Genomic DNA, 22,727 nt, shown 5'->3' with positions numbered 1-22,727 from the left:
TGTGTTGTTCAATTCATCACACAAAATGGTTGATTATATGACTTAAATAAACTAATTTCATTTAATTCACACCAATTGGAAGAAACACTATATAAAAGGGTATTTGTACAAGTATAACAAATGTAAGAGAAATAATTAAAACAAACACAGATACAAACACAAATTATAAAATACATTTAAAAAAATAACCAAGTGTTTGTAGACAGTTTGTTAATCTTATTTTATGAAGAAATCGTGCTTTTTTTGCTGGGTGTATGTTTTTGTGAAGATAAATAGCGCCGCCATCTTGGCTCCGGACAGTTTGCGTCGAGTAACAGTGACGTCACACGCACGAGGAGTGTGTGTCCGGGCAAATCTCCCCAGTGCGCAGACTCACACACTCACACCCCCATAACACTCACTTCTTCACCTCAAGTAACTATATAGGACTGCGCAGCTGGAATAAAACAGGTAAGTTTACATTTTTTCTCATGACATGACTTTATAGTTTGCTCACGCCGTTGCTGGACTTTTTACGGCGAGTTATTGGCTTCAATACGATTCACGACTTCCCTACTTGCATTTAAAAAGGAGTACACTATGTACACTATGTACACTACACTGCATACTATGCGTACTTACTAAGTACTACTTAGATCCTGATGGCGCGAAGTTTGACAGTGCCGTGTCGTCCCAACGACATTACCTGAAAAGAATGTTCGCTACCCGCATCCTTTTTTTTCTTTTATATTTGTGAACTGTACAAATTATTTTTTAATAATGTTGAGTATATATAATTACAATCACCCGAGTTCACCCCCTACACTTCCGCTAGCCACTTAAAGGCCAACTGAAATGAGATCCATCCATCCATCCATCCATCCATTTCCTACCGCTTATTCCCTTTCGGGGTCGCGGGGGGCGCTGGCGCCTATCTCAGCTACAATCGGGCGGAAGGCAGGGTACACCCTGGACAAGTCGCCGAGATGTTCTTATTTAAACGGGGATAGCAGGTCCATCTATGTGTCATACTTGATCATTTCGCGATATTGCCATATTTTTGCTGAAAGATTTAGTAGAGAACAACGACGATAAAGTTCGCAACTTTTGGTCGCTAATAAAAAAAAGCCTTGCCTGTACCGGAAGTAGCAGACGATGTGCGCGTGACGTCAAGGGTTGTGGAGCTCCTCACATCTGAACATTGTTTACAATCATAGCCACCAGCAGCGAGCGCGATTCGGACCGAGAAAGCGACGATTTCCCCATTAATTTGAGCGAGGATGAAAGATTCGTGGATGAGGAAATTTAGAGTGAAGGACTAGAAAGAAGAAGAAAAAAAAGGCGATTGCATTGGGAGCGATTCAGATTTTTTGAGACACATTTACTAGGATAATTCTGGGAAATCCCTTATCTTTCTATTGTGTTGCTAGTGTTTTAGTGAGTTAAATAGTACCTGATAGTCGGAGGGGTGTGTCCACGGGTGTGTTGACGCCAGTCTCTGAGGGAAAGTCACGGCAGCTGCAGCACGACAGAAGCTCCGCTGATCTCTGGTAAGAGGCGACTTATTTCCACAATTTTCTCACCGAAAACTGCTGGTCGACATGTAGTTGGGATCCATGTTTGCTTGACCGCTCTGATCCATAGTAAAGCTTCACCCCCGGTAATTTTAAACAAGGAAACACTGTGTGTTTGTGTGGCTAAAGGCTAAAAGCTTCCCACCTCCACCTTTCTACTTTAACTTCTCCATTATTAATTGAACAAATTGCAAAAGATTCAGCAACACAGATGTCCAAAATATTGTGTAATTATGCGATGAAAAGAGACGACTTTTAGCTGTGTGTGGTGCTGGGCTAATATGTCCGCTCCAACCAATAACGTCACAAACACGCGGCATCTTACACGTCAGCATTCCGCGAAGATTTCAACAGGAAACTCAGCGGGAAATTCAAAATTGCAATTTAGTAAACTAAAAAGGCCGTATTGGCATGTGTTGCAATGTTAATATTTCATCATTGATATATAAACTATCAGACTGCGTGGTCGGTAGTAGTGGGTTTCAGTAGGCCTTTAAGGGTAGTTAAGTGCAACATCCGGGTACGATGGCAACGCACTGTTTAACCTAAAGCAGTGTTTTTCAACCTTTTTTTGAGCCAAGGCGCATTTTTTTCATTAAAAAAAATACGAAGGCACACCACCAGCAGAAAAGGTTAAAAAATTAAACTCCACAAGGTTGTCGTGCCTTATTCTGAGTTTGTTGTTGTTTCTTGTGTGCAGTGCTTTAGTTCCTGTCTCGCGCTGTTATTTTGGTGACCCTTCCTGTTGAGTGCTATGGCCCGCACCTGCTTTTTTTTTCGCAATCAAGACTATTTAAGTTGTGCGCACGCTATCCTTCTTTGTGAGGGCATTGTTGATTGTCATGTCATGTACGGATGTGCTTTGTGGACGCCGGCTATGCTCCACATGGGGACAGCGTGGCGAAGTTGGTAGAGTGGCTATACCTGCAATCTGAGGGTTGTTGGTTCAATCCCCATCTTCTACCATCCTAGTCACGTCCGTTGCGTCCTTGAGCTAGACACTTCACCCTTGATGGGTCCTGTTAGCGCCTTGCATGGCAGCTCCCGCCATCAGTGTGTGAATGTGTGTGTGAATGGGTGAATGTGGAAATACTGTCAAAGCGCTTTGGGCTCCTTAAAAAGGGGTAGAAAAGCGCTATAGAAGTACAACTGTTTACCAATTTATCGCACGCTGTAGGTTTTTGCTGTTGTCCAGCATTCTGTTTTTGTTGACTTTATAGCCAGTTCAGTTTTACTTTTGTTTTACGTAGCCATCCTTATTCTTCAGCGCCTTTTCCTAGCAACACTTGCCCTTTGTTAATTTTTGGTTTAAGCTAGGGCTGGACAATATGGCCTTTTTTAAATATGGTGATATTTTTAGGCCATATCGCGATATACTATATATATATCCCGATATTTTGCCTTAGCCTTGAATTAACACTTGATACATATAATCACAGCAGTATGATGATTCTATGTGTCAACATTAAAACAATCTTCTTCATTCTGCATTAATATATGCTACTTTTAAACTTTCTTGCAGAGAGGGAAATCACAACTAAGTCAATTGACCAAAAGTGTATTTATTAAAGTTATTAAGCAATGGCACAAACATTCATGTTGTTTCCAAAACAGAAAGTGCAAGATTGTCAGACATAATCGGAAATCAAATAATATTCGTCCTTCACTATGTGGTATGTTACTACGGACGTTATTAAATTGTCTTCATTCTCTAATGAGTGACTTTTCAAATGATGCTACATTTTAGCAGTAATGCTACTTTTTATAGCAACGCTTTTGCCCCACACTTGACAAATTTCGGTTGTCTGTTCGACATATTCCCACTTGAAGCCGAAACACCACCAGACGATGGACCCCCTGCTGTTTTTATTTGGAATTAAGTCTTCCTTCATTTGTTACCAGATTCGCACCTTCTTTCTCTCGTATTCCCGCTCATACGGCTACATTAGCATCACAGCTAACGTTACCCAGTATGCTACCTCTCTGCTGGGCGAGGGCTTATACGTATGACGTGACGTGTGTAAGTTTGTGCACCTGCTTGTCTGTGAGGAGAGACAGGAAAGAGCAAGAAGAGCCCGCAGCTATATACTCGAATATTACGATATAGTCATTTTCTATATCGCACAGAGACAAACCCGCGATATATCGATATAATGCCCAGCCCTAGTTTAAGCGTTACATACCTTTTTACCTGCACGATGTCTCCCCTTGTGCTCTGCATATTGTGATCACGTCAAACCATGTTCCAAACATCTACAAATCAATTATCTACCTGCTGTCACCTACTGATATAGAGTATTACAAGATTACCCTGCCAGGCTCTACACAGCAACGGCACATTATTATGATCATTGATTTGCAAGAAATATTTTTAGGACCAATTAGGTAAAGTTGCATAATATCTCACGGCGCACTCGTTGAAAATCTCTGACCTAAAGGATGCACTTACGCACTCAAAATACTTAGTGTAAGTCCCTAAGAGCGTGAACTGACAAACAAGCCTTTTGTGTGTCTCGAACCCCATTCAGGTGGACGGGGCTTGACGGCAAAATGTGTGGAAGGACCGCGTGTACACTGGCTCCTGACGAGGTGAGCCGGGCCTGCTTGTACAGAAACCGGGGCGGGCAGCGGAGACAACCCGGTTGGAGGGACGGAGATGCGGATAAATACCGACCCTCGTACAACAAGAGTCCCCAGTCCATGAGTCCCGTGCTGCTGTCACACAGACATTTTGACAAGGTAAGCTTCTGCCAGCAATTTATGGACCCCCGTACCTCCGTGTCATTAACTTGAATTACTGACGTCACACAAACTCGAATATTAAATGAAGTTGTAGTCAACCCATGGGCCACATTTGCCATTTTATTGTAAATAATTAAATGTATATACTTTGATTATGATTAACTTGTGTGATAGTATATATTTATACCATGAATTGATTAACGTGGATCCGTTCAATTGACCATTTAGTGGTCAATTGTACGGAATATGTACTGTACTGTGCAATCTACTAATAAAAGTCTCAATCAATCAATCAATCCCTAGACCCAAAGTTGCCGCCATATACATACATTTATGTTTACACTTAATTACGAATTTGACTGAAATTATATTTAAAACACATGTGAAAACCTCTACTTGACTGGGATTAGTTTATCTGGATTGTAGAACAAATCTAGATCCATCCATCCATTTCCACCGCTTGTTCCCTTTGGGGGCGCTGGTGCCTAGCTCAGCTACAATCAGGCGGAAGGCGGTGTACTCCCTGGACAAGTCGCCACCTCATCGCAGGGCCAACACAGATAGACAGACAACATTCACACTCACATTCACACACTAGGGCCAATTTAGTGTTGCCAATCAACCTATCCCCAGGTGCATGTCTTTGGAAGTGGGAGGAAGCCGGAGTACCCGGAGGGAACCCACGCAATCACAGGGAGAACATGCAAACTCCACACAGAAAGATCCCGAGCCTGGATTTGAACCCAGGACTGTAGGAACTTCGTATTGTGAGGCAGACGCACTAACCCCTACGTGAAGCCCAGCCCCCCGTGTCATTAACTTAAATTACTGACGTAACACAAACTCACATATCAAATTAAGTTGGAATCAACCCATGGGCCAGATTGGCCATTTTATTGTAAATAATTAAATGTATATAGTCTGATTATGATTAACATGTGTGATAGTATTTATTTATAACATGAATTGATCAATGTGGACCCCGACTTAAACAAGTTGAAAAACTTATTCGGGTGTTACCATTTAGTGGTCAATTGTACGGAATATGTACTGTACTGTGCAATCTACTAATAAAAGTATCAATCAACAAATCAATCAAACCCTAAACCCAAAGTTGCCGCCCTATACATAAATTTGTTATGTTTACACTTAATTACGAATTTGACTGAGATTATATTTAAAACACATGTGAAAACCTCGACTTGACTGGAATTAGTTTATCTGGATTGTAGAACAAATCTAGATCCATCCATCCATTTCCACCGCTTATTCCCTTTGGGGGTGCTGGTGCCTAGCTCAGCTACAATCGGGCGGAAGGCGGTGTACACCCTGGACAAGTCGCCCTACATTGCTGGGCCAACACAGATAGACAGACAACATTCACACACTAGGTCCAATTTAGTGTTGCCAATCAACCTATCCCCAGGTGCATGTCTTTGGAAGTGGGAGGAAGCCGGAGTACCCGGAGGGAACCCACGCATTCACGGGGAGAACATGCAAACTCCACACAGAAAGATCCCGAGCCCGGGATTGAACCCAGGACTACTCAGAACCTTCGTATTGCGAGGCAGAAGCACTAACCCCTTTTTTCTACCGTGCTGTCCCAAATCTAGATCAACCTCCATAAATGTGTTTTTTAAACAACTGGTCCAGATTGTGAATTTAAATAATCACATTACATGTTATTCATTTAAATATGATTCTGAATCTGTCAAGTGTCCCGTTATTACTGAGGGTAAAGTAGAAATCTCCCGTCCAAAGGCAAAACCCAGTAACTCAATTTTGGTCAAAACTGAGCTAAGGTGATATGCTTTACATTAGTGTATGCAATATTGTAATTTGTTTCGTAAGTAAGCTGTTACGCGCATGGCAGGACCTAGCAACTACCACATAACCGTGTGGATACAACAGAAAAACCTAGTATCTCAAGGGACCAATCGAAGCTTCTTTGTCAGTCGCCTTATTCTCTTTAATGAGACATTTGCAGGAATGGGGGCTGACGGTCTACCTGATTATGTGATATTATGGCACCAGGGGATATTTGGAAGATTGGCCCAGGACGTTGCAAGCACCTTCATTAAATGTATTGTTCTTGTTTCTTCCCTTTGCGTACTCTTTTGGGCAGATAACTGTGGAGGTCAAAATAAAATCTGGACGCTGTACACGGCTCTTGCCCAATGTGCAAACGCAGAATGGGGCCCACCTGAGATTGTGATAAAATATGTGGAGAAAGGGCACACGTTCATGAGAGCAGATTCAATCCATGGCTCAATCGGCAAGAAAATGAAAGCTCAAGAAAACATCTATACCAGTGTTAATTTTGACAGCAAAATTTGATTTAGTTTTAGTCATCGTCTTTTGACTAAAATGTAATTTTGTTTTAGTCATAATTTAGTTATTTAAATTGTTTTAGTTTTAGTCTAGTTTTAGTTGACGAAATATCATAAGATTATAGTCGACGAAAACTACAGTAGATTTAGTCGACTAAAGCAGTGGTCACCAACCACCGGGCCGTGGCCCGATTGGTACCGGGCCGCAGAAGAATTATTTATAAAAAAATAAAATATAAACTTTTTATTTATTTATTTATTTTAAATCAACATAAAAAACACAATATACACTTACAATTAGTGCAGCAACCACAAAAAACTCCCTTTTTCATGACAAAGAAGAAAAGAAAAAAAAAGGACACCCCCCCGGGCCGCGGGACAAATTATTAAGTGTTGACCGGTCCGCGGATACAAAAAGGTTGGGGACCACTGGACTAAAGGGTAACATGTAAACTTTTCCTTCAATTTCTGAAAGTCAAAGCAAAACAGCAGAAAAATCACAGATACAAGTCGTATTTTGATGAAAATCATGTCTCAAATTTAGTATTTCACAAGTAAGCAGTGTAATAAACGGGATAATGTCGAGTGAGTTGTATGTTGTGGAAAATGCTTACCTGTGTGTGGATTTCGGGGTGATTCGACTGTAAATGTCGCTTCAAGTTTGTTGTGTTTTTCCCCGTAATCCTCGCGCTGCATTTCTTACACTGCGTCTTGTTATCTTTGACGTCAAATATAAAATTTCCCCATATGTCCTCTCTCTTCTTCCTCCCCGGCGTTGACATGTTGTCTTCTGCAGCGCATTCCCGGGTCGGTCTCAAACGCAAACTACGTTTACGTATCTTCCTTACCACGTCGCTCTGATTGGTTCGCTTCCCAACTCCTCCCGCCTCTTCCTAACAAAATGAGTTCCGATTGGATCTCGATTCTGGCAGACATTTTCGTCTCGTTTTTATTCGTTGACGAATATGTCAATACACCTCGTCATCGTCTTAGTCCACGTAAATTATTTTTGATTTATTTATTGTCTCGTTTTAGTCAGGGAAAAAAAAAGGTCGTTGACGATAACTATGACGAACATTTTTCGTCAACAAAATTAACACTGATCTATACGTTTGACTTTGTAAGAGCATCAAGATAGTTTTTCCTTTGTTTTCTCAAAATTAGCTAGAAGTGAGTTACTAGGTTTTGCCTTTGGAGGGGAGAAATGAGCTCATACCCGTAGGATTATAATCAGTGGATAATATGAATCACAAGTTCAGTTCCATTCACACATTTAAAAAACAGTTTAAGACCAATGTCTTGGAAAAATATAACACTCTTGAATCAACACAGTAGTTAATATTACGATTAATGCTAATTAAAAACTAAATGTGGGATATAAATAATAATGGAAGTATAATTGTTTGTATATAATTGGTACAAAGGTTTAACTAACACGTGTACAAGGATATTTGACGTGTCTTTACTGTGTATATAATTGAACAGTGTTTATGTTGTGTACAAAGTGTATTTATATTATGTTGTGCTAAGGAAATTTCATATTTTTAGGAAGCTAATCTTGTATTGGACATTGTTAATAGGGTCAGGTGCAAAAAGTGGGGGCTTCACGGTGGCAGAGGGGTTAGTGCATCTGCCTCACAATACGAAGTTCCTGCAGTCCTGGGTTCAAATCCAGGCTCGGGAACTTTCTGTGTGGAGTTTGCATGTTCTCCCCGTGAATGCATGGGTTCCCTCCGGGTACTCCGGCTTCCTCCCACTTCCAAAGACATGCACCTGGGGATAGGTTGATTGGCAACACTAAATTTGGCCCTAGTGTTTGAATGTGAGTGTGAATGTTGTCTGTCTATCTGTGTTGGCCCTGTGATGAGGTGGCGACTTGACCAGGGTGTACCCCGCCTTCCGCCCGATTGTAGCTGAGATAGGCGCCAGCACCCCCCGCGACCCCAAAAGGGAATAAGCGGTAGAAAATGGATGGATGGATGCAAAAAGTGTTCGACTTCAGCTTAAACCCTTTCGGTCTGCAACATTTTCAATTTATGAATGTACAACTGTTTATGTAAAACAGTTTATTTTGTTGACGACTGACTGAAGAAATAATAAAACTAAACAATAATGTGATCATATTATTATTATTATTATTATTAGTGCATTTCCTGAGGTTTAAAGTCTACATCTGTCTTTAGAACCGAGCAATGCCCCTGTTTGTAAGTCTAATGGAGGGTCTTTGAACGCACCACAGTTATGGGCAAAAGTGAAACATGTACATAACTTTTTCCACAAATATATTTATGTTAACTTCTTAAAGAAAAATGTTTTTGAATTTATGTTTACCTTTTTGTATCACTCTATCATTTTTTACAAAATGTTGGTTCTTTGTGTGAAAAGTTAAAGGGTGAGCTTTGATGACGTTATGATGTCTGTGTTGAGTGAAGTGTTTTATTGTCCCTATCAAGGTGGGACACATCGGTTTTTATTTTGATAGGGTGGGTAGGTAGTTTTAGATATGATTAATTTTTAACATTTACTACATTGCTAATATGGAAGGCATAACCTGGGACAACCCGCTGGATTAGAGATATGATTTATTTATTTAAATTGGAGAAAGTTAGGCTGCCTTTAAAGTGTGAAGTTTCAGGAATTATGGGTGTTTCCTAAGGTAATCGGAATGTTGATAATTGATGAGCCTTTTGTCTGCTTTTGTGTATAGCCGCACCATGTTGGGGACACAGTTTGCAGCTTCATGTCAATATTTGCTTGTATTAATTTGACTGATGCATTTTTTTCATTTTTATTTGATATATATTTTTGTGGGTTACTTGTTTGGGAGAGAAAAAAAATAAAAATTTCAACTGTTTATTGTATTTCTAGACTGTATATGTCAAAAATCCAGTTAAAAATGTTTAGATACAAAAACAATTCTTCAATTGTATTAAACTTGTACATACAGTACAGGCCAAATGTTTGGACACAGCTTCTCATTCAATGTGTTTTCTTTATTTTCATTATTATTTACATTGTAGATTGTCACTGAATGCATCAAAACTATGAATGAACGCATGTGGAGTTATGTACTTAACAAAAAAGCTGAAATAACAAAGCATGTTTTGTATTCTAGTTTCTTCAAAATAGCCACCCTTTGCTCTGATTAGTTTTGGACTCTCTTGGCATTCTCTCGATGAGCTTCAAGAAGTAGTCTACTGAGATGGTTTTCACTTCTAAGGCGTCATAGTTTTGATGCCTTCAGTGACAATCTACAATGTAAATAGTCATGAAAATAAAGAAAACACAATGAAATGAGGTGTGTCCAAAATTTTGGCCTGTACTGTTAATAGTTTTATTAACATTTATGACTTGTTTTATTAACTAAATTACATATAACAACATCCCCACGTACCCCTTCCCCGTCGACGGCCCTGGCGGTCAGTAAGACATTTCTGACATTAAATAGCGATTATTGAGAAGTGACTATTATCTTCATATATTGTCTGCTCCAGAATGCTCCTGCAGATGAGTGTGTGTTAGCCGCCATGCGTTGGGGCCTGGTACCTTCCTGGTTTAAAGAGGACGACCCGAGCAAGATGCAGTACAGCACCAACAACTGCCGCAGTGAGAACATCCTGCAGAAGAAGTCCTACAAGGTGACTATTGTGTACCTGGCAGGCCTGCGCATCTGTGACGGCCGTGCTTTCTCAGGATCCAATGTTGAAAGGACAGCGCTGTGTCATCCTGGCTGACGGCTTCTACGAATGGAAGCGGAAGGAGAAAACCAAGCAGCCCATCTTCATCTACTTCCCTCAGACTCAGAGGTCCGCTCAGGAGGAGAAAGATGACAGCCTTGTCAAAACGTCGGGTTTGAACGCAGAGGCAAGAATATTGGAATTGTTGTTTAAGTTGGATGAGGAGGCCATGTTGAAGTCATGTTGTGATGGCAGGCAGAAGAGTGGACAGGGTGGAGGCTGCTTACCATGGCGGGACTTTTTGACTGCTGGACACCTCCCGCTGGCGGGGAGCCTCTCTACACGTACAGCGTCATCACTGTCAACGCTTCGCCAAACCTGCAGAGCATCCATGATAGGTAAGCACGGCCACTAAAGCGTACATAAAGACATTTGGGCTGTCTTTGTCCCGACCTTCCCCCTTCAAACAGAAGACAGCAATTGCCCAATTATAAGAGTGAATTTGTCCTGATAATTGGCTCCAAAACGAGTCAAGACCGTCAAATCGTAAATATTAAACATATTAAATATTTACAAACCAAACTCCAAGTCCATTTCCACACCAACACGGATACTTAAAGGGGAACATTATCACCAGACCTATGTAAGCGTCAATATATACCTTGATGGTGCAGAAAAAAGACCATATATTTTTTCAACCGATTTCCGAACTCTAAATGGGTGAATTTTGGCGAATTAAACGCCTTTCTGTTTATCGCGCTGTAGGCGATGACGTCAGAATGTGACGTCGCCGAGGTAACAGCTGCCATTTTCATTTTTAACACATTGTAAACATTGGGTCTCAGCTATGTTATTTTCCGTTTTTTCAACTATTTTTTGGAACCTTGGAGACATCATGCCTCGTCGGTGTGTTGGGGAGGGTGTAACAACACTAACAGGGAGGGATTCAAGTTGCACCACTGGCAAGAAATCTGCCGCCAGACCCCCATTGAATGGGCCAGAGTGTCTCCACATTTTATCGGCGATGCTAAGACAGACATGGCACAGAGATGTATGGATAATCTGCAGATGCATTTGCAACTATAAAGTCAACGAAATCACAAAGGTGAGTTTTGTTGATGTTGTTGACTTATGTGCTAATCAGACATATTTGGTTGCGGCGTGACTGCCAGCTAATCGATGCTAACATACTACGCTAATCGACGCTAACATGCTATTTACTGGCGGTGCTAAAGCAGACATGGCACAGAGATGTATGGATAACCTGCAAATGCATTTGCAACGATGGTCAACAAAATCACAAAGGTGAGTTTTGTTGATGTTGACTGCCAGCTAATCGATGCTAACATGCTATTTACCGGCGGTGCTAAAGCAGACATGGCACAGAGATGTATGGATAACCAGCAGATGCATTTGCAACTATATTACGTTTCCTTCCACCCACATTTAATGCGAAAAAAACACCAATCGACGGATTTAAGTTGCTCCAGTGTCACAAGATGCAAAAGTCCTGATCGTTTGGTCCGCACATTTTACCGGCAATGCTAACGCAGCTCTTCGGCCATGCTATGGCTATGAATAGCGTCAATAGCCATTCGAGCAATAGCTTCAGTTTCTTCTTCAATACTTTCATACTCCAACCATCCGTTTAAATACATGCGTAATCTGTTGAATCGCTTAAATCGCTGAAATCCGAGTCTGAATCCGAGCTAATGTCGCTATATCTTGCTGTGGTATTCCCATTGTTTGTTTACATTGACAGCACTGTATGACGTCACAGGGAAATAGATAGTGGTTCCGAAGATAGCGAAAATAAGGCACTTTAAAGCTTTATTTAGGGGTATTCCGAGACCGGTAAAATTTTGAAAAAAACTTAAAAAAATACAACAAGACACTGGGAACTGATTTTTATTGTTTTAAGCCTTTTGAAATCGTGATAAGGTTCCCCTTTAAAGGCCTACTGAAACGAGATTTTCTTATTTAAACGGGGATAGCAGGTCCATTCTATGTGTCATACTTGATCATTTCGCGATATTGCCATATTTTTGCTGAAAGGATTTAGTAGAGAACATCGACGATAAAGTTCGCAACTTTTGGTCGCTAATAAAGCCTTGCCTGTACCGGAAGTAGCAGTCGATGTGCGCGGGACGTCACGGGTTGTGGAGCTCCTCACATCTGAACATTGTTTACAATCATGGCCACCAGCAGCGAGAGCGATTCGGACCGAGAAAGCGACGATTTCCCCATTAATTTGAGCGAGGATGAAAGACTTGTGGATGAGGAAAGTGAGAGTGAAGGACTAGGAAGAAGAAAAAAAACTAGACTGCAGAGCAATTCAGATGTTATTAGACAAATTTACTAGGATAATTCTGGAAAATCCCTTATCTGCTTATTGTGTTACTAGTGTTTTAGTGAGATTATATGGTCGTACCTGAAAGTCGGAGGGGTGTGGTGACCGCCAGTGTCTCCGAGAGAAGCCACGTTTCTCGACAAGGCGAAAGCAGCCGTTTGGGCTGGGTTGAGTTTTGTTTTTTTTCCGTCCTCCACGGTGGAAGCATCTGACGGTCTGGGGTGGCCGGTGGGAGGAGGTAAGAGAGATGCAGCTGCCTCTTTGGCAGGTGCAGGAGGAACGACGCAAGCTCTCTGCTCATGTCTACAGTAAGAGCCGACTTATTACCACCATTTTCTAACCGAAACCTGACGGTTAACATGTGGTAGGGAACCATGTTCGCTCGACCGCTCTGTTCCATAGTAAAGTTTCACCGTCATATCTCAGGAATGTAAACAAGGAAACACTGGCTGTGTTTGTGTTGCTAAAAGCGGCCGCAATACACCGCTTCCCACCTACATCTTTCTTCCTTGACGTCTCCATTATTAATTGAAAATATTGCAAAAGATTCAGCAACACAGGTTTCCATAATAGTTTAAAATTATGCGATGAAAAGAGACGACCTATAGCTGTGAACAGTGCTGGACCAAAATGTCCTCTACAATGTGTGACGTCACGTGCACGCGTCATCATACCGCAACGTTTTAGCATGATACTTCCGCACGAAATTTAAAATTGCAATTTAGTAAACTAAAAAGGCCGTATTGGCATGTGTTGCAATGTTGATATTTCATCATTGATATATAAACTATCAGACTGCGTGGTTGGTAGTAGTGGGTTTCAGTAGGCCTTTAAAAAAAAAAAAAAAAAAAAGCATATTTTCCTAAAACAATCTCCATCTATCAATCAGATTATTTATATAGCCGTAAATCACAAGTGTCTCAATGGGCTGCACAAGCCACAGCGACATCCTTGGTTCAGATCCCACATCAAGGCAAGGAAAAACTCCACCAGGGCGACTGGTCCAATGGACGTCGAGTGGATCGAGCAGTATAATCTACTAGAGGTGCACAATAAAATTGTTTTGAATACGAATTGCTCTATAAAAAAATGTTTTTTGACAAAATGGGTATTTTTAAAACTTAATGGGGCCCTCAATAGTCTTAAGTCGTTTTCTATTTAAAACAGTCAATGCTCAAACTATTATGAATCGAAATCAATGTTGTTGTGAAATATTGACCTATATAAGGCTCCAACTACTTCACATTAAATATTCCACTTTTGCAGTGTTTTTATCATAAAATAACTTTGATCATTTTGACAAAAATGGCATAAAACATAAAAAAAACCTAAAACTTTACATCAACTGATAGATATAAAGTTGATCTACAGATTTAAGCACTGAAAGTAAAATAAATAATTATATTACTTACCGAATTTTTCGGACTATAAGTCGCAGTTTTTTTTCATAGTTTGGTCGGAGGTGCGACATATACATCAAAGCGACTTATGTGTGAAATTATTAACACATTACCGTAAAATATTAAATATTTTTTATCTCATTCCCAGAAGAGACGAAGAAAATGTCAGCAATCGTCACACACACGTCAACCAATAAGAATTCGGCTGGGGAGGGACATGGTAGAAGTGCATTGTGGGTCATAGGATGCTAACTGCTATATGCTACTGCCGTAGCTATTAAAATGGATAATTTCATCATTGGCGGTAACTTATAAAAACTGAGAAGGGCTGAACAAAAATGGCACCGAAAAGGAAATAATTTACTGCAGATTACAAGCTGGACGTAGTGAAATATGCAGCAGAAAACGACAAGAGGAAGCGGCGCATACCTTTGGAGTTGGCAGAGTTGTTTAGAGGCGACATTGAGGAAGATATCATGGGATTTAGCAAATAGGAGTGACAAATTGTTCGGTAAACATATAGCATGTTCTATATGTTATAGTTATTTGAATGACTCTTACCATAATATGTTAGGTTAACATAGCAGGCACCTTCTCAGTTGGTTATTTATGCCTCATATAACGTACACTTATTCAGCCTGATGTTTACTATTCTTTATTTATTTTAAATTGCCTTTCAAATGTCTATTCTTGGTGTTGGGTTTTATCAAGTACATTTCCCTCCAAAATGCGACTTATACTCCAGTGCGACATATATATATTTTTTTCCTTCTTTATTATGCATTTTCGGCCGGTGCAAAGCATACTTCGGAGCGACTTATAAATCGAAAAATACGGTACTTAAAAAAAGCATATTTGCCTAACACAATCTCCATCTGCTAGAATTGCACAATAAAATTGGTTCTAATATGAATCGCTCTATAAAAATTTATTTTTTTCTGGACAAAAAAGGGCATTTTTAAAACTTTGAGTAGGGCCGTCAAGGGTCTTAAGTCAATTTCTATTAAAAACGGTCAATGCTCGATTGAAATCAACGTTGTTGTGAAATATTGACCTATATAAGGCTCCAACAACTTCACGTCAAATATTCCACTTTTGAATTTTTGGGGGGAAAATGTTGCAGTGTATGTTTTTACCATATAACAACTTTGATCATTTTGACAAAAGGGGCATAAAACATTAAAAAAAAATAAACAAACTTTACATCAACGGATGGATCTGAAGTTGATATAGAGATTTAGGCACTGAAAGTAAAATGATTATATGACTTACTTTTAATAATTTAATGGCCAAGGCCCTTTCGGGTTCTAGGACCTGTAACGTTCATCACCTTTAGGGAATCCACGTGAATGAAAAATAAAAATGTCTTCTTTGTGCGTTTAAGACCAGCAAGCAGGTGTTGTTTACGATTGTTCTTTGGAAAAGAGGGCGCACAACATATAAAGACAAGTCATAATTATCTGTTTGAAGTTTAAATGTTGGTATGGACATGGCTTTAATATCAGTGGGGAACACTAACAGCTCCCGAGTCATTGCTCCCTGAATTGTGACGTGCTACTGAAAGTCGCCATTCAGGAAGCTTAAAAAAAAAAAAAAAGCACTGCATCTACTTTGTCGAGAACATCCATCCAATTTCTACCGCTTGTCCCTCTCATTATTACCTCAAACTCACTAGATGACCAATGTTCATGCTATCTTAGTGACTTTTTACAGTCCCTTTTTTTCTTTAGTTGGGGATTTTTCTTTCAAAAATAATCAACAATTCCTATATTATGTTTTTATGCTTGTTGCTATGGGGGTTGGTTGTTATGCTTCTTTTTCTATTTTGTTAGGTCACTGGGTGATACTGTTAATTTTGGTATCGATCAGATAGAAGTAAATACCGTACTTTGCCCAAGCTGATACTGACACGCTTTGACTTGAAAAGTTTTTGCCCTAGGGGAAACTGGGTAACACACGGCACACGGATAAAACTTAACCTATTGTTACTATAACAATCTACAAGGTTAATATAGGTTGCTTCTCTTTCTTCCCCTCCATATTTCGGTATTCATTTTTTATCTCTAGTTATCATTATGTATATGTATTGTTGTATTTGAACAACTGTATTGTTGATGATAGAAGTAAATTATTGGTATTGTTCATTATCAATAGTGATATTTCTATCGGTATTTGTAATGCTCCATTTGTAGTGTAAATATGCTCTGTCATTTCTGTATTATTTATTTCGCTAACTGCTTCTTTGCTATCACTTTTACCATCATATTTGTACTTATCCTATGTGCTGATGTTGCTCTATTTTGTTGTTTGCTGTTGTTGTTTTTGTTAATGTCTAATCTCCCCACAATTTCTCCCTCTGTCTTCCTTTTCTCTTTCTATCCACCCCCTGCTCCTGCCCGGCTGCACCAAATGATAAATATAAATACATTTATCCATCCATCCATTTTCTACCGCTTAAGTCGAATACAAATAAGGCAACAAGAGAAGTATCCTACACTTGTCTTTTGTAAAGTAAATCTGAACAGCCGATATGGACATCTACATCAACTATATGATTTACCTGAGAAGCTGGACAGGACACAAAAAAACAAAAAAAAACGTTATGATCATTGAATAATTTTGTTAATTTGCTTCTAGTGAGTTGATTATGAGAACGCAGGAAAAATGTTTTGCAAATAAAATATTTTTATAACTAATACAACAATTTGAAATGTAATATTCTATAAATAATACATTATCAATTATACTAAATACAAAATAAAAGCAAAAGTCAATATTGACAAATTAAAAAACTGACAATGTAACAAAAATAAAAACGTTTTAATTGTATACAAAAACCACTAAATGTTTGTGAAAAATAACATTTGTAGCTGAGATAGGCGCCAGCGCCCCCAACAGGGAATAAGCGGTAGAAAATGGATGGATGGATGGAACATTTGCACTGACCGACTAGAATCGCATGAACTCTGAGGAAAATCAAGTAATTTTCTGGGCATGTAAAAAGTAAAAATAAGTCACTATTGCAAAATTAAAAAAGGAGTGATTATAACAAAAATAAATTGTTTTTAAATGTATACAAACACCACTAAAATATTTGTGAATAATAACATTGTTGCACTGACGAGTAGAATCACATGAACTCTGAGGAAAATCAAGTAATTTTCTGGCCGTATAAACAGTAAAAATAAGTCACCCTTGCAAAATTAAAAAAGGAGCGATTATAACAAAAAAAAATGTTTTTAAATGTATACAAACACCACTAAAATATTTGTGAAAAATAACACTGTTTCACTGACAGAGTAGAATCGCATGAACTCTGAGGAAAATCAAGTAATTTTCTGGGCATGTAAAAAGTAAAAATAAGTCACTATTGCAAAATTAAAAAAGGAGTGATTATAACAAAAATAAATTGTTTTTAAATGGATACAAACACCACTAAAATATTTGTGAATAATAACATTGTTGCACTGACGAGTAGAATCACATGAACTCTGAGGAAAATTAAGTAATTTTCTGGCCGTATAAACAGTAAAAATAAGTCACCCTTGCAAAATTAAAAAAGGAGCGATTATAACAAAAAAAAAATGTTTTTAAATGTATACAAACACCACTAAAATATTTGTGAAAAATAACACTGTTTCACTGACAAGAGTAGAATCGCATAAACTCTGAGGAAAATCAAGTAATTTTCTGGGCATGTAAAAAGTAAAAATAAGTCACTATTGCAAAATTAAAAAAGGAGCGATTATAACAAAAATAAATTGTTTTTAAATGTATACAAACACCACTAAAATATTTGTGAATAATAACATTGTTTCACTGACAAGAGTAGAATCGCATGAACTCTGAGGAAAATCAAGTAATTTTCTGGGCATTTAAACTGAAAGGATAACAAAAATATTGATCCCTCCATGCTTAGTATCAGTATACCCAATTTGGTATCAATACTATCTACATACAGTATATTTACAAGATACGCCCAGCCCTTAAGTTCACAAAATGTTTCAGTTTTGGAGGACAAGAGTCTGGCTTCGTGGTGGGACAGAATGCTCAAAGTCACACGAGTGCTGTTCTGGTATCATCACATAAAGATCAAAACTGCTCAATGCCTCATTTGTTCTGAAGCAGATAACATAGCTTTGTGTGTGTACTGGCCTTTACGTTGCAGAACTAAAAGCGTCTGTCGTCTCTATAGGATGCCGGCCATCTTGGCGGGAGAGGAGGAAGTGAGGAGATGGCTTGACTTCGGGGAGGTGAAGTCTTTGGATGCCCTGAAACTGCTCCAGTCTGAAAATATTTTGACCTTTCATCCCGTTTCATCGCTCGTCAATAACTCGCGCAACAACTCACCCGAGTGCCTCCAACCCGTGGACCTCAACCAGAAAAAGGTAAGAGATGCGGCGCTTGAACACCGGTACTGTATTCAAAAACCTGTTGTACGGTTAACAAATCATTCCCATAAGAAGTAATCAGCTGTTCCTGGTAACAATAATTATTGCATAAGTGTAAAATGAAGTTAACCATTAACATGTGAATTAGGGCTGAGCGAAATGGCTTTTTTTAAATATCTCGATATTTTTAAGCCATATCACGATACACCATATACATCTCGATATTTTGCCTTAGCCTTGAATGAACACTTGATGCATATAATCACAGCAGTATGATGATTCTATGTGTCTACATTAAAACATTCTTCTTCATACTGCATTAATATATGCTACTTTTAAACTTTCATGCAGAGAAGGAAATCACAACTTTGAGACATTTGTGATTTAGGGCTATATTAATAAACATTGATTGATTGATTATTAAGCAGTGGCACAAACATTCAGGTAATTTCCAAAACAGAACGTGCAAGATTGTCAGAGACATTTTAACCCTCTGATGCATAACATGGGTCAAATGTGACCCAACCAAGTTTTTATTATCTGTTTCTTTGCAATAATTGAATGTAATCTTTCAGTGTTCCAGGTATTCCTCAATTAACTTGTTTTTGGTCATTAAACATTGCTATTATATTCTTTCTCTGCATACTTTTTGAATAAAAATTATTTTTGTGATATTACCCTTCCAATGCACAACATGGGTCAAAAATGACCCACATCTATTTTCTATGTTATTTCATGGTAGCCTGAGCGTTGCTTTGCTATATATTTCAAATAAATGTATTTTATCGTTTACTATCACATATATTCAGTAAATATCATTTTTTTGTTCAGCTAAAATCATAATTTAGGGTTAGGTCGCAACATCACAATGGACAACTTCTTCACCAGTGTCCCTCTGGCTGAGAAGCTCCTCGAGAAGAACCTGACTATTGTTGGGACTCTTTGCCAGAACAAACCAGACATACCACCTATCATGAAGCCATGCAAATCACGGATGATTCATAGCTCAGAATTCAGATTCAATGGCAACATGACCATGGTGAGTTGTGTGCAGAAGAAAGGAAAGGCTGTTGTCCTTCTGAGCACAATGCATGATGACAAAGCAGTGGATGACAGTCAGAAGAAGAAACCAGAAGTGATACTGTACTACAACAGAACAAAAGAGGAGTGGACACAACAGATCAGAAGGTTGGCACCTACACATGCAAGCGGAGAACACGGAGGTGGCCCATGGTGCTCTGGTACAATATGCTGGATATTGCCACCCTCAATGCTTACACCAACTACACTACAGAACACCCTGGTTACATGGGTGGTGTCACCAATGCACGCCGACTATTCATCAAGGAGCTGGGCAAAGAGCTGGTCATGCCACATATGAAGAGCCGCATGGAGGGCACGCCCACACTCCAAAAGCATATCATAGAGGCTATGGGAAGATGTGGGATAGAAAAACAAACCATAGTCACCACCCAACCAGAAGAGGACATAAGACAGAAGGGCGCGGCGAAGAGGAAGAGGTGTGCGATCTGCCCATCTTCCAAAGACAGAAAAGTCAGCTGGTGTTCGCAGTGCAAGAAGCCTGTGTGCAAGGAGCACAAACTCACAGTGGTAATGTGTGCTACATGTGAGGAATCTGATAACTAACTATTCATCCATCCATCCATTTTCTACCGCTTATTCCCTTTCGGGGTCGCGGGGGGCGCTGGCGCCTATCTCAGCTACAATCGGGCGGAAGGCGGGGTACACCATGGACAAGTCGCCACCTCATCACAGGGCCAACACAGATAGACAGACAACATTCACACTCACATTCACACACTAGGGACAATTTAGGGTCGCCAATCAACCTATCCCCAGGTGCATGTCTTTGGATAACTAACTAATAAAGAATAAAAGAATCATAAGAACTGAATTGACAATTTTATTTTACGTTGGTCTAATTCACAAGTTTATTTCTGTTACTGCCAGATGTTTGCCAAAATGACAAATAACCAGGTTTCAAATAATAAATGTATGATTGTTTGGCCCGAATCACATCTAAAATAAGTATTTGAAGTAAAATATTATTGTAATATACCTTCATCCATTTTTGACCCATGTGTGTAAACTTGATGTAGTATTACAAAAAATACTTTTGTTCATAAGGTATGGTAAGAAAAATATAAATAATGATTTGTGGTAATCAAAAACAAGATTTTTAAAGAATACTTGAATTATTAAATTATAAAATATATTGATTTCAAAAGATGCAGCAAAGAGACACTCAGGCAGAATGAAATAACATGGGAAATTGATGCAGCTCATTTTTGACCCATGTTGTGCATTAAAAGGGGTGTGTATTTGTTATGCATCAAAGGGTTAAAACAAGCTATTAGTGCACTTCTGTGCATGATGTCACTAAGATGCCATATTAAAACAACACAAAATTAAAGTGCACTTTTTGTACAGAACACCACTACAATAGTTTAAAACAAAGTGCACGTTTGTGCATGATGTCACACAAGATATTTCAGTAACTGTCAAATGAAAATGAGCTGCAAAATAGTGTTCGTCCTTCGCTATGTGGTAGGTTCCTGCGGACATTATCTCCTTTTGTTGTTCACTATTTTTTTAATACGGTGTTTATCTGGAAATGATTGCCTCTGCATTTTGATGGTGTGGCACCAAACGCAGTTGTTGATATGCGGAGTAAGCACTCTTCATTCTTTAGCAGGTGACTTTTCATATAATGCTGCATATTAGCTTTGGACTCTCGCGACTGTGTTGGATCCATTATGGATTGAACTTTCACAGTATCATGTTAGACCCACTCGACATCCATTGCTTTCGTCCTCTCCAAGGTTCTCATAGTCATTGTCACCGACGTCCCACTGGGTGTGAGTTTTCCTTGCCCTTATGTGGGCCTACCGAGGATGTCGTAGTGGTTTGTGCAGCCCTTTGAGACACTAGTGATTTAGGGCTACATAAGTAAACATTGATTAATCAGCAGTAATGCTACTTTTTGTAGCAACGCTTTTGCCCCACACTTGACACATTACGGTTGTCTGTTTGACACATTCCCGCTTGACGCCAAACCACCGCCAGACGATAGACCCCCTGCGGGTTTTCTTGGTAAGTAATTATTCCTTCATTTGTTACCAGATTCACACCTTCTTTCTCTCGTATTACCACTCGCACGGCTCCGCTTGCACCACAGCTAACGTCACCCACGGTGCTACCTCTCTGCTCCACAAGGGCGTATACGTATGTGACGTATGTAAGAAGGTGCGCTTGCTGTCTGTGGGAAGGACAGACGACAAAGAGCGAGAAGAGCCTGTAGTGTAATGCCAGCAGCTAAAAGCAACCGCGTGAGAACGTATACTCGAATATCACGACATATTAATTTTTTATATTGCACAGAGACAAACCCGCGATATATCGCCCAGCCCTAATGTGAATGTTTAACAAAACATTTTTGACAGGAATAAAAGTAGTTAACTATGGTGCAAAATGGAAAAAAGACAATCTTCTTTAAAGGGGAACATTATCACCAAACCTATGCAAGCGTCAATATATACCTTGATGTAGCAGGAAAAAAGACCATGTATTTTTTAACCGATTTCCGAACTCTAAACGGGTGAATTTTGGCAAATTAAACGCCTTTCTGTTTATCGGTCTTCTAGCGATGACATCAGAACGTGACGTCACCGAGGTAATACACCCGCCGTATTCATTTTCACATTACAAACACCGGGTCTCAGCTCTGTTATTTTCGACTATTTTTTGTAACCTTGGAGACATCATGCCTCGTCAGTGTGTTGTCGGAGGGTGCAACAACACTAACAGGGAGGGATTCAAGTTGCACCACTGGCCCGAAGATGCGAAAGTGTCTGCCGCCAGACCCCCATTGAATGTACCAAAGTGTCTGCACATTTGACCGGCGATGCTAAGGCAGACATGGCACAGAGATGTATGGATAACCTGCAGATGCATTTGCAACGATTAAGTCAACGAAATCACAAAGGTGAGTTTTGTTGATGTTGTTGACTTATGTGCTAATCAGACATATTTGGTCACGGCATGACTGCCAGCTAATCGATGCTAACATGCTATTTATGCTAGCTGTATGTACATTTGAAACTAGATACCCACATTTAATGCGAAACAAACACTTACCAATCGACGGATTTAAGTTGCTCCAGTGTCACAAGATGCGAAAGTCCTGATCGTTTGGTCCGCACATTTTACCGGCGATGCTAATAAGGCAGCCATGCTATGGGCCACTTCATTAGGTACACCCAC

At 39.5% G+C, this 22,727-nt stretch overlaps 1 protein-coding gene across 1 annotated transcript in view; it reads left to right on the top strand.

Moving 5' to 3' along the window:
* Positions 1-311: 311 nt before the first annotated feature.
* hmces (5-hydroxymethylcytosine binding, ES cell specific) overlaps positions 312-22,727 on the top strand; it is a 24,071-nt gene continuing 1,655 nt past the window's right edge. The window contains exons 1-6 of the mRNA XM_061875230.1: positions 312-450; positions 4,082-4,292; positions 10,120-10,263; positions 10,319-10,489; positions 10,558-10,700; positions 18,248-18,440. Of these exons, the coding sequence (XP_061731214.1) occupies positions 4,104-4,292; positions 10,120-10,263; positions 10,319-10,489; positions 10,558-10,700; positions 18,248-18,440 (840 nt within the window). The 5' untranslated portion in view covers positions 312-450; positions 4,082-4,103. The remainder of the gene's footprint in view (positions 451-4,081; positions 4,293-10,119; positions 10,264-10,318; positions 10,490-10,557; positions 10,701-18,247; positions 18,441-22,727) is intronic.

This window comes from Nerophis ophidion, linkage group LG16 (genome assembly GCF_033978795.1).
Source record: "Nerophis ophidion isolate RoL-2023_Sa linkage group LG16, RoL_Noph_v1.0, whole genome shotgun sequence".
In the NCBI taxonomy this organism is placed as follows: Eukaryota; Metazoa; Chordata; class Actinopteri; order Syngnathiformes; family Syngnathidae; genus Nerophis; species Nerophis ophidion.
Note: the sequence above shows the minus strand (reverse complement) of the source record. Positions and strands in the feature narration are given on the sequence as shown.